General features: G+C 39.3%; 1 protein-coding gene across 33 annotated transcripts in view; it reads left to right on the top strand.

Annotated features, from left to right (window-relative positions):
- The window catches only part of LOC131348884 (neurexin-1a-like), a 326295-nt gene that overhangs the window by 183109 nt on the left and 125340 nt on the right, over positions 1–17846 (top strand). For all 33 annotated transcript variants that reach the window (XM_058384112.1, XM_058384111.1, XM_058384099.1 and 30 more), the window contains one exon: positions 14516–14697. In XM_058384112.1, the coding sequence (XP_058240095.1) occupies positions 14516–14697 (182 nt within the window). The remainder of the gene's footprint in view (positions 1–14515; positions 14698–17846) is intronic.

Genomic DNA, 17846 nt, shown 5'->3' with positions numbered 1-17846 from the left:
GTTTATACACGGGTGTTTATTTACATGTTTATACCTGCTTACATCACATCACATTGTGTCATCACATACAACACACTGCTGGAGTTTTTCTCTGCAATCACACCTGACTCAACCCACGAGCCGATTTAAAATCACGGATGGGTATCTGTACGATTAGTACACGACTGGCAGTGTTCAAATGGACAGTTTTCTTGAGCTCTCTGTCTCTCTAGATTGTTAAAATTGTATTTCCTGAAGTTATACCAGTGATCTTAATGTTTATCAGTGGACAAGATGAGTATATTTTCCAAATATAATAGGAATATTTATTCATTTATTTATTAAAAATATTTATTTTATTTTTAAATAATTATTTATTTTTTATTTATTAAATTTGTTTTAAATCATTAATTAATTCATTTATTTGTTTATTAAATATTTATTTAATTTATTGTTAAAAATGTATTTATTTATTTATTACATTTATTTAAAATAATTTATTTATTCATTTAATTAAAAAAATATTTATTTATTGTATTTTTATTTATTTAATTTTTTTTTTAAATATTTCTTTACTTTATTTATTTCTTTATTTTTTTTTCCAAATCATAGACATCAGAGAGTCAATTTCCAGACAAGATCATGTAAGTAGTTTCAGAACTGAAAATGAAGTAGTAACAGAAGCAAACATGTTTTTCCCATCATGCGTCCTTTCCCCTTCGGTGAATTTCCGTCAAGAAAAGAAATCTGCTTGCGTTTGTTCCATTGTCTCCTGGATCGCTGTAGCACAAGGTAAAAAAAATCATAGGCTAAATCATAAAATCTTGACATTTCTTCATTACACCATTTAGCTCAAGCTCTCTTAAAAAAACTGAGGTGACAGAACCCAAATAGGAGGATATTTAATCCAACAGTGTCATCTCCAGGATTACAGCGAGTTTAAAAGCGTAAATACGAGACGTCTCGATCAGTCGTCAGCTTTCGATCACTCTGTGTTGTTCTGTTATTGGTAAATACTCAACGACAATTTTCCCTTTACCACTTGGAAGTTGATTTTTTTCCAGAAAACAGCTCATCTAGTGCAAAGTGCTCTATTCCTCTCATACCGTAGCAAACTATTTATTTATCTAACAATGACATGTTGTATTGCGTCTGTTGTATATGTTTATATAGCTCTGGTTATCATTGTGTTATAGCAGCTGTAAACAGTCAATCCCTCACTTCTATCTGACCCTGTTTTATCTCTTTTTTGAAGATAATATGACATAATAATGCAAGAAAATGCTAATAAATTACAGCTTTATCTCTGACTGGAGACATTAAATCCTGAGAGAAACTTTATGCATCTTTTTTTCTTAAACAACAACATCATTTATTATTAGACGTGGATTTTGTGATAGATCCCCCCCACAAAAAAATGTCCCTGTCGAAATTCTTAGAGAAATGCTAACGAATTAGAAGAAGAACATCTGGTCATATATATATACAGTGTTATTAGGGTCACAGCTAAGGGTCAGCTGTGATACATCACCCCTGGAGAAAAAAAAAGATTAAGGGCCTTGCTTTAAGTGCCCTATAGTATCAGCATTTTGGTGCTAGGGCAAGAACCCCTGACCTTCTGATTGTTCATCCAGAGTCTTATAACCACAGAGCCACCATGAGGCTGGGGGCTGTTCTAAAAAAAAACTAATCAACACTTTCTGACCGATCCAGGCTTCAGCAGCGCTGTGGTGTACGAAACACTTCCCAGGCTCCCTTTGTGCTGTGTGACTTGACGGCCTGCGGGAGCCCGGGTCTTCTGTAAGCTCAGAGGAGTACTGCAGAGAACATTCTGATAATGTGCTTTCTGTTCATTTCCCTCCTCACCATCAGTACGATGTGACTCGAACTGCTGTACTGAATAAAAACCCGGCGGTCTCTGTGCCTTTCTCCACTGAGCAATTTGTCATCGTTGATTTCGGCGCTTCGAGGCTCATTTTGCTATATAGATAAATGAGCGGTGGAATGCAGAGACAAAACAGAATTGAGGACGAAAAACTACGAGCGGAGACTCAACGTGTCCTTTGCGACTTTTTTTTCTAGAAAGAACATCAATCATATTTATTAACCGGATGAAGACGAGGCTAACTTTCCTCATTAATCCGGACCACACTCCAGCTTGATTTCAATATACTGTAGCTGCTTTAAATCCCACGAGAGTCTCTGTGGAGACTTTTCGCTTTTTCCTCGACGGGAGGCTCTTCTCATTTCAGCCCATCGCTCGAGTCAGTGCTATCATTTTCCCTGCGTTTTCTCCGAGCGCCTCGCCTCGCCTCCCCATTTTCCGCCTGGCTTCCTCTGTGTAATTATCTCCTCTCATTCTCTCTCCCATCGTGCTTTTTTTTCAGTAATTGGAATTGCTGTTGAACACCACATCTGTTGGCTGTGACTGTGGAAAAAAAAATACCTAAATGATGGGAGCTTTGCGGTTTTGATAGCCACTAAAGTGAATGTTTATCAGGAGAATTACTGAGAGAGAACGCTCTGATGATGCCTTTTCCCCCCAATCAGCTGCAGGATGTGTTTCAATGAAGCCATACAAAGAAGCAATTATGCTTAAAGACTAGTAATGTGATAATTATTTATTTTCTCATATAACAATGTGTGAGCAAGTATAAGATGAAGGTAGATAGATTGAAAGAATGAGGGATGAGGGAGCATAAATAAAGCAGGAAGTGATTATATGTGGAGATTTTGTACAACTGCTGTAATAAAGTCTCAGACCAGTGCTAGCTGCTGGACGAGTTAATTAATACAATTTAACTTGTCAGCAGTGGAAGCGAAGGCCAGCTCGTATTATAATCCTCTGAAAGCTCTTAGGGAGACACCATGGTGGCCATAATTAGCTGTGTCAATGTGAGGCTGTGATTTCCGTGGATTTTACACAAATTTTGATGGAAATTAGCCAACGTTAATGCTCCAGAGTGCAGTGGGAATGATAGTGTTGCCTCCCGGGATTTAAAGCACAAGATCCGGCATGTCACTCGTTTTCCTACACCGACTATCCGGACCTGTGTAAATACATTTGCCACCCTTCGTTTTGAATCGTGACACGGTTGAGTTCAAACACACATGAGCTAAATACGAGAGAGGCAATCATATTAACCCGACAAGGTAGCAAGAGTGAGACGGGCTTCAGATTGAGTGACAAATTAGCTAGATGCTCAGGTGATCATCAACTGTCTGGAATAAAGGAGGCTTCCTGGTGCTTGTCAAGGAACACCAGGAACCTGGCTTGGCATGAATACATAATTAGAAGTGGGTGTTACTGATATGTCAATGGATGAATCATATAAAGTGAGGGATTCCTTGTCTGAAGTTGTTCCAAGTCTTTTATAAAGTTAGAACCATTAACAGTGGTAGAAACTGGGGCACTGTATGTTCTTGTTAAAAAAGGTTCCCACTAATAGCATAAATTAGGAGATTTAGGGATCCCTAAAGTAGAATCTTTTAACAGAGTGTTTTCCTATAAGAGTTGGATTCCAAAACCTTTAGAAAGGCAGAACCATTAACCATCCAGACAACCTCTGGCTCTCTGGGGGAACCCCTGGAATCAAAAGCCATACAGTCAGAACAACTAACCCAAAAAAATACAAAAGATTCACTCAAAAACTAACAACTAATATTCTAGATGGTTCTTTGTTTTGTTCCTCTGGGGAGAACCCTTAAAGATTTTAAATAGAATCATTTTCCGATCAGAATTCAGAAAGGGAGAAACAGCGAACCATCTAAAGAACTCACAAATATTGTTGAAAACAAGGGCATTGTGTACTTTTAGCAGATGGTTACAGCTAATACCAAGCTAGTACTTAAATTGGCTCTGTGGGGGAACCCCTGGAATCAGAAGCCATAAATGAGGGTAGAACATCTCAACGTCCAAAGATGTTCAAACATCATCTCCTGAGATCTTTAACATATACTATATACTTTATGTATATTAATGCTACAAGATGGTTCTTTGGTTTGTCCCATTGTGGGGCAAGTAGAATCCTTTAAAAAATCAGCATTGGTTCTAAGCTAATTAAAAAGTTATAAACATTACCAGATACCCTGTCTGTCTGCATGTCTGTTGAATATGAACTGGCTGATTTTGTTGATACAGAACCGACCTAAACTTTGAATGCATCAAAACTTAATTCTTCAACAGCATGGCAGATTGACTCAGTGGTGCTAAATGTTCCCTGAGTATTAGTCTTATGCAACGTTTTGGTCCATTCCTTAGAGTTACTTATTTAACATCTGCCTTTCAGCATGAAATTTCAACCCAGTGGGATATCATTATTTTAAAATTATTACCATTCTGTGCAACAGTCATTAAGGAAAAAAAAAAAAACCCAACTCTAGTAGGACGAAGAAAGGAGAAAATGTTGGAAGAAAAGTTTTCAGTTTTTAAGCTAGGAGAAGGAACTGGGGGGTGACTTTGCAAAGTTTGGTGGTTTTGGCACTGAAACATTTTGCCCTCCAATGATGGTGTTTATAGTCAGCATCATTAGATCAGTGTTAGTGGAGCTGAGAGTTTGAGTAGAGATATAAAAATGAACAAGGAAGTCATTTCTTGGCACCTTACACCTTAACGGTTAAAGGTGTAATATGTGCTAAACGTTTGATTTGAGTAAGAACTGAAAGTGAGGCAGAATTTTCAATGACATCCTGGAGACATCACCTTAAAAAAACACCTTTCTTCTTCATTTCCATATAATTGCCGACTGATGCAACATGTAATTTTAACTATTGCCACTGAATACGGGGACATTCTCAAACAGAAAAAGTCAGAAAGTAAAATCCTAATAAGGAACAAGCTGATGTTGTGAAGGTGTTCATGCTTATCTGTAGACACACTGCGGTTGCATTTTCAGCTGTCTTGCCATATCATGAGATTGAACAGATCTCTTGCTTAGCCAAACGGCCCAGTTCCACCCCCTTCCATAATTTGCAATCTGTTTGGCCCGAGGACTGTTTGTTTGTCCAACTATGAAATGGCCTGTGATGAGCAATCTGAATCCGAGGTACCTCCAGCCAGCCAGGCTTCCTTATGGATCTGTTCTGTTTATGGGACTTTGGCTATAAGGATTTCTCCCATGTGGGGCCGAAGATGAATGAGTGGGGCGGTGAGCTGTAACAGTTTATATTGACAGGGCCGTATAGATGCCGATACAGCCAGACTTATTAAGCAAACACAAGGACGGCTAGCAGCCAGTGGCTACTGATTTAGCACCGGCAGAGCGGCTGAGAGCAGATGAAGTCCACTAAAGTGCTGCCCAGTTCTGCTAAGGACAGCCAAGGATTCATCATTCTGAATGATCGGCTGGAGGACAGGGAGGGATTGGAAGATCATACGCCAATGATACATTCTCACTTGGCCAAAATGGTAAACGATAAAAAGCGATAGTAACATAAATGTCTAAAAATGTAGAAGCATCTAAAAGGATTCTACCAAATGTCAACCATAAGTCAAAAGGAACCTCTCTGTTGTAGGATCTTAGTGTACATAAGAACGTCTAAACCTTCCTCTAGAGAACCAAACCAAAGAACGCTTTATTTTGTCTATCTGGACATATTTATTTGTAAAGGTCCATACTGTTGACCTACATTGGAATAAATTCTAAATTTACATGTGAGAGCACTCTTAATCTTAAAGAACTCTTTGCTTTAAGGGTTTGTGCATCTTAGGGAAACCTTAAGGGTTCTTTTCAGAATGTAACATGGAAGAAATGATTTGAAGAAGCACTGACCAAAAAGGATTATTTGGTATTTGGAACCCTTAACCATCCACAGAACTCTTGAGGAAAAAACATGGATACCACACTCTCTTAGAAAGATTGTTCTAACTACCATCGAGCACGGTTCTTTGGTTTGCCCGCTCCTAGAATCGGAGGGTTTTCTTGTCAGAATTGGTTCCAAACCTTTTAGAATGGAAGAACCACTAACCATAAAAAGAAAAACAATCCTGAGGAGAAGAGAAATCAGGGACATTATACACTCATAGTGAAATCTACTAGCTTATTAGCTCACAACTAGCTCACAACTAGCACACTAAAGGGTTCTTTGGTTTGGTCCTATGTGGAAACCTCAAGAATCAGAGGGTTTCTCTGTCAGAATTTGCCTTTTAGAAGGTAGAACTCTTAATCATCCAAAGAAACCACAAGGGGAGTGTTTATAATATCTTAGGAGAAGATTATATGATTTCCATTTAGAGAAATCAGGCAAATCAGATCTTTTTGTATTCGTTCATTTCAGATTCGAATAGACTTGTCAGGTAATTGTTCACAGGGAATATGAGATCTCCAGCCCCCTATAGTTCACAGCTTGCTAATAATAGCCAACCACAAGGCAGCACTAAAACAGCCCTTGATTAGACATGTACATTTTTCATGAGTGGACTCACAATCGGAAAAGCTTTCCTTTCTCTCAAGGAGTGAAAAATCTGACGTCAAAAAAAAAAAAAGCTCCTGAATTAGTTAAATCTACAACAAAACAAGAACAGCCAGGTAGGAGCAGAAAATTCCACGTAGGCTTAAGTGAATCTGACAATCTTTCCTCTGGCTAGAGCTTTCTCCTTCCGCATGCTAGCTCCTTTTGTTTGCAGTACAACAGGATCGGACACATTCTCGACATGGAATGCACAGTACGCAGTTCAGCAACACGTCAGGAGTTATAAGACTGGGTTAGGTCGACAGAAAACAAAGTGCCAGGACCAGCAAAGTCCATGTAGGCCAATATCATGGCGCTAACAGGACACGACGGTATGCTGAGCATACAGTATACCTGTGTCCTACTGTGCTCTTAATAAGGGTCGGCAGCAAAAAAACAAAGATGTACAGGGATTGTTTTGAATTTAGACAGACAGAATGGATTTGCAGGACTCCTCTCCTCTTCCTCTCCTGGTGAGGAATAACAAGCTGTCCACGTTGCATGCTGACAGAGCTTGACATAAGCTTCATACTCTAGAGAGTGGAAAACAGAACAGCTTCCCTGTACCATCTTGAGGCAAGAGTTAAGATTGTAGGAGCTCCGGGTGAAACAAACTGCATCAAGCACTTCTGATTGATTATTGGAGACGGTGATCTCCAGCCAAGGCTATGGCTAGTCTAGACAAGCCTTTTGTTCTTTTGCTGGCTTTTTATATTTTATACCATTCATTTTATATCAAGAACCTGTTGAATTGTTAAACATGTGTCGTCTGGAGGTGCTGATTAATTTTCTATAATAGCCGCTCTGACAGAATCACAGGTTTATACTATTTCTTATATGCTAGACTTTCTGGTTTTTCACTCCAGTGGCCTTTACAATAAGATGACACCCTTAATTCATTCATTCATCACTTCCTGCACCATATCTATACAACAGTCCTGCTTCCTGGTTTCCTTCTATTCTTATTTTATTGTTTTCTGTCCTCATGATACTTCTTCATTTATGACACATTGCCAGCTTCATATTTGAACAAACTGATGGAACCCATTTAGGGCTCTCCCTGGAATGTGGCTGCAATTATCTCATGAAGGGTTTAGGGAAGTTTCTGTACTGTGGCATTTCTGTGGGCTAGTGATCAATCTTCGGTTATTATCTCGATGCTTGCGGCTTCGACTAATTGCTTACTTTGCCTGTTCTGTAGCTACAGAATACAATGAGGAATCGGGGGAAATCTCAGCGAGATCTCAGTAAGCATTGTTTAGGATGCAGGAGGTGAATTGTTGCTTGAAATAATAATATAAACTTGATAATAGGAACTGATTTGTAGATTTTTTTTGGTTTGCTTATATTGATGGGAAAGTGCATTTGTCAAGTTATGTGTGTGTGTATGTGAATGGATGAGCTTTTACTCTGTGCCTCTGTAAAGACCAGAGATCTGAAATCATCTGCCTAGGGCCTTTAATTACACTGCATACTGTAGGTGCCTTCAGAAAATTGAGATATATATTGTAGCCTTTATTTCTATCAGTAACCTCGAGTTTTAATTGGATTCCTCCCCCTATTTCTGTGCAGTGGAGGTAATATAAGGCTCATTACAAGAGCTACTACACCAGAGGTCAAAGGAAAGACAGTCTGAGCGATTGACCCTCGGTATGCAGCTCGACAGAAACTTCCCATGCATCCTTTTTCTTTTTGTCTCAATTTCTTTCTCCTATCTCCTGGCTCAGACACCGAAGCATATTTAAGATGCTAATCGGCTGGTTTGCGGAGGCCTCACGCTTCATTAAGTGCCGGCAGGAATAGGCTGGGGCGCTGAAATTTAACCCCATTACAGCGCCATTAGCCGCGTTCTGCGCTTCCTTGTCCTCGCCGCACACCTTCGCCGACCTCCTTTAACAAGACTGTGAGTGCTAAAAAAGATGACATTTTACAAAAGATGCTCAGCAGCCATAGAAAACGCAGATCCACTCTTCAGCTGTCCATCAAACCTTAACAGTTTACCATGACATTTAGGGGGAAATCAAGAACATTTTCTAAAATTGATCAGGGGGAAAATAGAAAGATAGAAATGAAAGAAAGCCGGTAAACGAAAGAGCTACCAAGCAGAGAGTGTAATATTTCCAATCCTCTATTCTATCTGATGACTACAACAGATCCATATCAGCGTGAGCAGCTCGGTGGATATAGAGAATGGAGCCATGTGCTGAGGGATAATTATCCTCCACCCCTGGAGTCTGCAAACACACGGCACAGGATTTCACACCCACAATCCCCTCTGTATTTCAGACAGCGCCTGTAAACATTGAGCGATGAAATATGAATCCTGGAAGGCTACTCGACTGAGTGGATGGTGGTTTTTCGGGGGGATTTTGTTGGACAGCAGGATGAAAAATAATAAAGATATCAGTGACTTGAGTTTCTCTGAAGGATATGTAAGAACATGCTGCTTTTTCACCCAGGGTGTCTCCTGCCATGTTCCCCTGGATAGGCTTCATCTTCCCTGTGACTCTGTCTAGGATAAGCAGTTTAGAAAATAGACGGATGGATGAATGAATGAATGAATGAATGAATGAATGAATGAATGGATGGATGGATTGTGTTTCTCAAGTGATGAACATCACTGCCACTTGTTTGAGTTTGGGATAATGCTGTTTGGTTTGAATAACGCACCTCATTCCACTTGCATCAGTGCCTTTCTTGCTTGTTCCTGGTCTAATTCACTCTAGAACATTGTCACATATACATAACTGCTCAGTGAAATTCTTTCTTTGCATATCCTATCCTTGGAGGGTTGGGGTCAGATTGGAGGGTCAGCCATGAGGCAGTGCCCCTGGAGCAGGGGGGGTTAGGGCACTTGCTCAGGGGCCCAACGGTGGCATCTTGGTAGTGCTGGGGCTTAAACCCTGATCTTCCGGTCATCAACCCAGAGCCTTTGAATTCTTGAAAATCAGGTTCTATCTAGCACCCTAAGCGGATTTACTGATTGACCCTTTAGGGTATCACTTAGACATACTTTATGTAGAACGGATATTATTCATTATTCATAATCTCACACTCTGGTGTTTATAATCATTTATATTCACACTCTCCGGTGTCACCCAAATGAGGATGAAGCTCTCTTTTGAGTCTGGTTCCTCTCAAGGTTTCTTCCTCTTACCATTCAAGGAGTTTTTCCCTGCCTTAGCCTCAGATGCTCTACTTGCAGAGTGTGTAATATCTTTAGTGCACTAAGGTAAGCTGTATGAAGAACTATATAGGGACCGGACAGGATTTTAAAGGAAAGATCTGTAGTTGTAATAAAATAGGCTTGTTTTTTTATTATTGTTGTTTCCTGACCTATAATGAAGAATGCATTCTATGCTTTATAAAGTGCTAGAGGTTCTCAAGACTCCCCATGAAGAGTAAACAAATTTCCAAGGACCCCCTTATAATCACAGCGGAGATTTCATCTTAAGAAAAAACACCAGGGCAAATATTTACCATCGTATTAATATATTTAGGCCATTATTCCTTAACCTCTCCACTCACCCTGTATATCATATTAACAGCACCCACTGGTTTAATTATAATTCCAGTTAGATTAAGGTTTTACATTATTTATACGAGTTGTTTGTTTAGTTTTTGAGTTTCATTTCAAAATAACCATCAATTAGGCTCAGACTATTTTAACTTAACAATAAACCTAACATCTTTGATATATTATTTGATCGTAACCTCTGTGTATTTCCCAGTGGATACACATCATGTGGGACACCTGGGAATTCCCAGAATGAAGATACTATAATCTTTTACGTTTCCTCGAGAATCACAGACACCAGCCGCAGCCTTTTCCCTGCAGCTCATCATCAAACATGCAAGAGTATCTCATTTATTCATCACTTCATCAACTGCTTCGAATAAAACTTTTTAATATTGTTTAATGGCAGGATCCATGAATCGTTTTCAGTCCATTTGTTAGAGCTTGCTATGAAAATCTCACTGCCGTCTTATTACAATATGCAAAGAGACGATTTAATCCATTAAAACCTGGACAGAGCAAACTGTCCAACTGCAACCTTTAAAATGTTGAAATCATTAGCCAGAAAATTGTCCAAAAATATCCGAAGCTTTGAGGCTGATGCTGATGAAGCAACATAAGTTTGATTCCCAGAGGCAAGAAAATGGAGTTTGCTCCTGTCCATGTTGATGATTGAGTGTCTTTATCATGTTTCACTCCACAGTGGAAGTTAATATGAAGCTCATATAAAAGTAGACACTCAGAACGTTAAGAATTTGTAGTGTTTCAGAAGGATTTCTGTTTTTTAGCCAACTTGGGGTGATATATTCATAGAAAAGTTCCAAAAACGGTTATTTTTTTTCCCACAGAAATCTTCAAAGTAAATGTTGATATCAAACCCATTTCTGCTCTCTGAGATGCTCTGAATGCTTCTTCATCTATAAAGCATCTCAAATGTGACCTTCAACCAGTAAAATTCTGTGTAAGGTTCTCCAAAGGAGGGAAAAACATGTCTAAAACACACTGAAAGCCAACAGACTTGTTTTATGTCAGAATCACAGCCTGAACAACATTCATTTCTTTACACCGATTGAAAATGTCCCGTTAAATCCGTTTCCATTCCATGGGTGGATGGGAACGCCAATGTAACTGGTAAAAGGGGTTCATTAACTGAACCTTGTGTCCAGACAAACGTTTACCAAGACGTGGTATACGTTTGTAAAAACAGATCGATCGGCTATTGTGTTAAATGGGTGTTTGTGTTCACCTGAAAGTTGTGCAATAGCGCAGGCAGTTCTCGGAATTATGATGTCAAGTTGTGTAAATGAAGGTTTTATTTGGATGCATGTCGACGACAGTACGGCTTCTGTCTGCGCTCGACTGCCTGATTCTGTGAGTCAGAATTGAGCTGAAATCTAGCTGGAGGGCTAGACATGGTATGAAAGGGCTTAATTAGAATAAGCATTGAGTTTGGACACACTATGATGAGTGATTTTGTGTGTGTGTGTGTGTGTGTGTATGTTGCCTGGAAGCCATGGCCTTGTAAAATTGGATCCGAAGCCGAACCGCTTGCTCACTGTGCGATTTTGCGCCATAAAACTGAATAGAAATGACCAAATATTGGTGTAGTGTTTGCTTCGTGCTATGAATGTGCTCCGTAACTCCAATTTCATTTCTCTCGCTCGCTTCTCCAAGCAGGTGGGTGTGTGATAGAGAGCAGGCCAAGCCAAGGAGACACAGGAGCATTTGTCTGTGTGCTGTAAATGATTCCACTGGGCTGCGGAGGACTGGGAAGCAAATATATAAATAAATGCAAAACAGGTTATTGATATTGTTCTCGCCTCATGAGGTAGTTTACAGGAAAATGTGCGGATTACAGTCAGAGTGATGTATGGCCTATTGTTCTTGCTGGAACGGTCAATGAATATTTAAACATCTCCAGCCTGGTGCCCATTACCAAGCGTCTTTCCTTTCGAAGGAAGAATAACTCCAGATACACCGAAACCTGGTTAGCAAATCGAGGAACGAAGTTAAGCCGAGTGTCCGACTTCCTCCGGACAATCTGCTGATTCCTTTACGTGTTAAAACTGAATGTCACGCTTCTTACAGGAAAATAATCGCGATGAAACGGGACGATTAAGCTCCAAAACTGATTATTTTTATTTAATTCTGCATCTAGAATTAAAATTTCAATTTTATTAGTCACATAGACAATCACACAGGCAGTGAAATGCGTATTTCATCCAAATAGAATCAAATAGAATTTAAAAAGTGGACTGAGAATTGAATTAGGAATCAAAGTAGAATCAAACTGTACAGTGAGAATGGGGGGAGAATGTATAGAAAATTATTTAGAAATTATATAGAAAAATGTAGAAAGAAAAAAAATTGTGTATGAACCCAGAAATAGTATAACTGATATGACTATCAAGACATAAATAAATAAATAAATGAATAACTAACTAACTAACTAAATGAATAAATAAATCCACAAATGCATAAATAAATAAACAAACAAATAAAAAATTAAGTAATTAAATAAATGCACAAATGCATAAATAAATAAATAAATAAACAAACAAACAAACAAACAAACAAATAAATAAATAAATAAATAAATAAATAAATAAATAAATAAATAAATAAATAAATAAATAAATAAATAAACCATAGTTGGGGTTGAAATGTTGGATGTTGTGGTCAAGAAAATTCCAGAAGTTTTTTTCCCACCACAGCAATTTACCTATTGCTGTGTTCCAAGTTTTTTATTAATTATAGAATTCCATGTCGTACTATTTATCCGTTTACAGTTACATGTCACTGAAACACATTCTCACTTCCTGTATGTTCTAGCAGCTCTAAACACTCGCTCCTCCTCTGTTTCCTCTTTCTGTCGAAGGTAACAAGAAGGCCGAATAAATGGCAGTGCGTCATGTGACTGAGGATCTCCTGAAGATTGTTGGAAAAATAATTCTGACCAATCAGGATGCAGAATCTGACCAGTCTAATTCTTTTAAAGTTATACGTTTCACGTCCTCACTGGAACATTTGTCTAAAACAGTTTCAGTCCCGCTGCTGAAATCTCTGTCTTCGCTAATGTTTGCTAATGACGCGTCATTTACTTTGATTGTTCTAGGATTCAGCTTAATGTAAAAAGGGACGCTATATCTCCATTACATTTATATCTCCTCCTTGCTAATTTTGTTCAGATTTATCGCCTCCCATGGCGCAAGCTCGACTCCAGCCTGACGGCGAATAGGAAAATAACAGAAAAATGTATGCACTCATCTGCGTTAACGTTCCTCTGGAAAACTTCCGTGTGGGTTACGTCCAAACCTGTTGTGTGTAGATTTGTTTTTCCTCATTGGTCTCTGACAGGTCTGTTGTTGGTTGGTGCAGCAGGGAGTCGAGCATCACAACTCTTTCACTTGTACATTCACCGGAGCTGAAAATTGATAGCGTCTCGTACCAGTATGAGGAAGCATGTGAAGCCTGGTGCTGGGTTCAAAACGCTAACATTTCCGTCTTTGATGTTGCTAATCAGAATTCAGGAGGCCACTTCCTACCCAAGATATTAATGTCTTTATAATGTGCTCAAAAATATTGGTACTCACTCCCCATACCCAATTTTTTGCAAGATTCCCAGCTGATAATTTGTTGTTGTTGTTGTTGTTTTTTCCTCAGCTAATTTGTTTAATCATAAACCTGATTGCATAATCCTTCGCTAATATATGTCAAAGCCATTTGCTCTAATTAACTGCGAGCGCTAGAGACGATAACGTGGGCCCCGCGATGGAGGGAACTAATTGATCAGCGCGGCGTTAGCAGTAGAAGTGTACGTCAAGAAGTGTCGTAAACATTTAAAACAGGAATGTCAGACGCATTTCAACATGAATCTTTAAAAAACTTGTTCCCTACATTGATTTTCAAGGTGACTGTGTAAAAAAAGGGAAAAGAGCATGAATATGCAAAATATGCAAATGAGCTGTATGCATATTAAAATATCCAGATACGCGAATAAATAATGTAATAAGAAGAGGTTAAAACATGTATGTTATCACGTATATTGGGTTTTATCTACAGCAGATTTTGTGTAAACGCTCTACGTGTGATGCTGTTCGAGGAAAATAATCAGCTATAAATAATCATTTATAAATAAATAATATCACTAATCGTTTAGAATCAACTTTATGCTTGTATTGTAATTTTTTGTTTGTGATTATTAGTAGATAGAAAATTTATTGTTTTTTTTCCCCACTAATTAAACTGTGAAACAATTTTTTATTATTTTCATTTCATTTTCATTTATCCATTTTTTAGTTACGTTTTAACGTTGAAACTTGTTTGTTAGATCATTTCCTAACTGACTTTATAGCAGCTGTAAACAGTATTTCCCTTATTAAATTATAAATAAATAAATGACGTATAAATAAATAAAGTATAAATAAATAAATACATTTTTTTATAAATTATGCATAAATAATGATTGTTGGAAAAGTGACAGCTTTACCTCATCACACATTTTAGACCACACAAGCTAACCGCTAACCTTTTATTTTTTTCTCCTCTTCTTTTATTTTTCTTCCCCAGCGGGAACGACGTACATATTCGGACGTGAGGGAGGTAAGATCACGTACACGTGGCCGCCCAACGACAGGCCGAGCACCAGAGCTGACCGACTGGCGCTGGGCTTCAGCACTCAGCTTAAAGACGCGCTGCTCATCAGAGTGGACAGCTCATCTGGACTGGGAGACTATCTCAAACTGCACATTGTGAGTGGACCCGTTTATATATCTATTCCAACACACACACACGTTGTGTAAATCGATACCATGGAGCATCCAAGCTGTTCTATTTTCCTCCATTCATTTCTCCCTCGTCTCAGAGAGGAATAAAGGCGATGTGACGTGAGGTTAAAGGAAAATAATCAACCTCACACACGGCGCACAGCATGGTGGATTATTTCTCTATAACGTCACGTCACGTCATGTTTCATTTCCCCCCACGTCGTCATGCTTCTGGTGTTTTTTCGTTCTGATATGTTTACACAGCACTCTATCAGAAGAGCTGCAACAGAAATATGATTACATTTTTACCGGCTCATTGTGGACTGACACCATATTATACATTCAGGCTGCTCTCTCTCTCTATCTCTCTCTCTCTCTGTCTCATTCTGTTATTCTCTCTGTCTCTCTCTCTTTCTCTCTATCTCTCTTCTCTTCGTCCTTCGACTTGCATGGTAATGTGGGCTGTTATACGCATCTCAGACCTGCTCGCTGACCTTCCTCCTCCAAAAAACCGCCCCCACATACACACACACATAACAAAGCAACACTAACACACCCACACACACACAATACACAATACACACACACACATATACACACACACAAGGTATTTAGGAATGCATACAGTTCGAACTTCCGTAAGATTTAAATCACCCAAGAAATTCACTCCTTACATTAAACACACACTACACCCTGAACGTGTGAGAGTCATGTGACCTCCAGTAAGTTTAAAGGAGGTGAAAAATTCACACGTGAATACCTGAATATATAAACGAATCACGTGTAAAAAGGAAAAAAAATTAATGTTTTAATAAATAAAACATTTAAAAAATTGTTTATGGAAAAAAAAAGTTAATGTAAAAGAATCAGAAGATAAATGAATCAAGCAAAAGAATTACATGAATGAATCAAGGAAGGAAGGAAGAAAGGAGTGAATGAATGAATGAATGAATGAATGAATGAATCGTGTAAAAAGCGATCATGTGTAAAGAAAATGAGTGGCATAAATAAAAACATAAAGGGATCATATTTAAATAAATAATGTTTAAAAAATAAATAAAGAATTATTTAAGTTAAGAATTAAACAAAAATCATCCATGAAAATACATGAAGTTATCATGAGAGAAATAAATGAATCATGATAATGAATCATGTAAAAAAGTAAAAGAATTGTGTAAAAGTATCATGTGAAAAATAAATGAATCATGTAATGTATGAATAAACATGAAACATGTAAAAAAAAAATATATATATATATATATATATACACTATATTGCCAAAAGTATTCGCTCACCCATCCAAATAATCAGAATCAGGTGTTCCAATCACTTCCATGGCCACAGGTGTATAAAATCAAGCACCTAGGCATGCAGACTGTTTTTACAAACATTTGTGAAAGAATGGGTCGCTCTCAGGAGCTCAGTGAATTCCAGCGTGGAACTGTGATAGGATGCCACCTGTGCAACAAATCCAGTCGTGAAATTTCCTCGCTCCTAAATATTCCACAGTCAACTGTCAGCTGTATTATAAGAACGTGGAAGTGTTTGGGAACGACAGCAACTCAGCCACGAAGTGGTAGGCCACGTAAACTGACGGAGCGGGGTCAGCGGATGCTGAGGCGCATAGTGCGAAGAGGTCGCCAACTTTCTGCAGAGTCAATCGCTACAGACCTCCAAACTTCATGTGGCCTTCAGATTAGCTCAAGAACAGTGCGCAGAGAGCTTCATGGAATGGGTTTCCATGGCCGAGCAGCTGCATCCAAGCCATACATCACCAAGTGCAATGCAAAGCGTCGGATGCAGTGGTGTAAAGCACGCCACCACTGGACTCTAGAGCAGTGGAGACGCGTTCTCTGGAGTGACGAATCGCGCTTCTCCATCTGGCAATCTGATGGACGAGTCTGGGTTTGGCGGTTGCCAGGAGAACGGTACTTGTCTGACTGCATTGTGCCAAGTGTAAAGTTTGGTGGAGGGGGGATTATGGTGTGGGGTTGTTTTTCAGGAGCTGGGCTTGGCCCCTTAGTTCCAGTGAAAGGAACTCTGAATGCTTCAGCATACCAAGACATTTTGGACAATTCCATGCTCCCAACTTTGTGGGAACAGTTTGGAGCTGGCCCCTTCCTCTTCCAACATGACTGTGCACCAGTGCACAAAGCAAGGTCCATAAAGACATGGATGACAGAGTCTGGTGTGGATGAACTTGACTGGCCTGCACAGAGTCCTGACCTCAACCCGATAGAACACCTTTGGGATGAATTAGAGCGGAGACTGAGAGCCAGGCCTTCTCGTCCAACATCAGTGTGTGACCTCACAAATGCGCTTCTGGAAGAATGGTCAAAAATTCCCATAAACACACTCCTAAACCTTGTGGACAGCCTTCCCAGAAGAGTTGAAGCTGTTATAGCTGCAAAGGGTGGACCGACGTCATATTGAACCCTATGGATTAGGAATGGGATGTCACTTCATATGCGAGTCAAGGCAGGTGAGCGAATACTTTTGGCAATATAGTGTATATATATACGAACATAGAAAAGAATCATGTAAAAATCATGTGAATCATTTGTAGTGGAAATGAATCATAAATGAACACACACAGACACAGACAGGTAGATACCAGCTGAGATCAAGTCAGCCTCATGTAGTCTCTTGAGTGGGTAAGGGGGAGAAGCTGGTTGTCTAGAACACACACACACACACACACATACACACACACACACATACACACACACATTGATGTACAACTCCCTCGGTGCTTCCTGAGCCCAGGGGACTCAAAGACATGGCTGAATATAGCAGACGTTAGCATGTCCGCTACCTTAGAGACTCGGCATGAGAACAGGAGCGAGGAGAGGAGGACAGGAATGATGGAGAGATGCAGAGAACAAAAAGACGACCAGAGATCGGTGTAGTGATGCATTTCCTGTGCTCCATGACTCAGCCTCTTTCTCTCACCTAACGATGGGGCTTGTAAATAGAGTGCACACACTCTATGATAAAATACCTCCATGTTGCACAAGAGCTCTCTCTCTCTCTCTCTCTCTCTCTCTCTCTCTCTGACTTTCATTGTTCCTTTCTCCCCATCTATCTCTTTCTGTCTCTCTCTCCCTTTTTTCTCTTACCCCCCCACCTCTCTC

Source organism: Hemibagrus wyckioides, linkage group LG29, assembly GCF_019097595.1.
Source record: "Hemibagrus wyckioides isolate EC202008001 linkage group LG29, SWU_Hwy_1.0, whole genome shotgun sequence".
Classification (NCBI taxonomy): domain Eukaryota; kingdom Metazoa; phylum Chordata; class Actinopteri; order Siluriformes; family Bagridae; genus Hemibagrus; species Hemibagrus wyckioides.
This window is presented reverse-complemented; position numbering and strand designations above follow the sequence as displayed.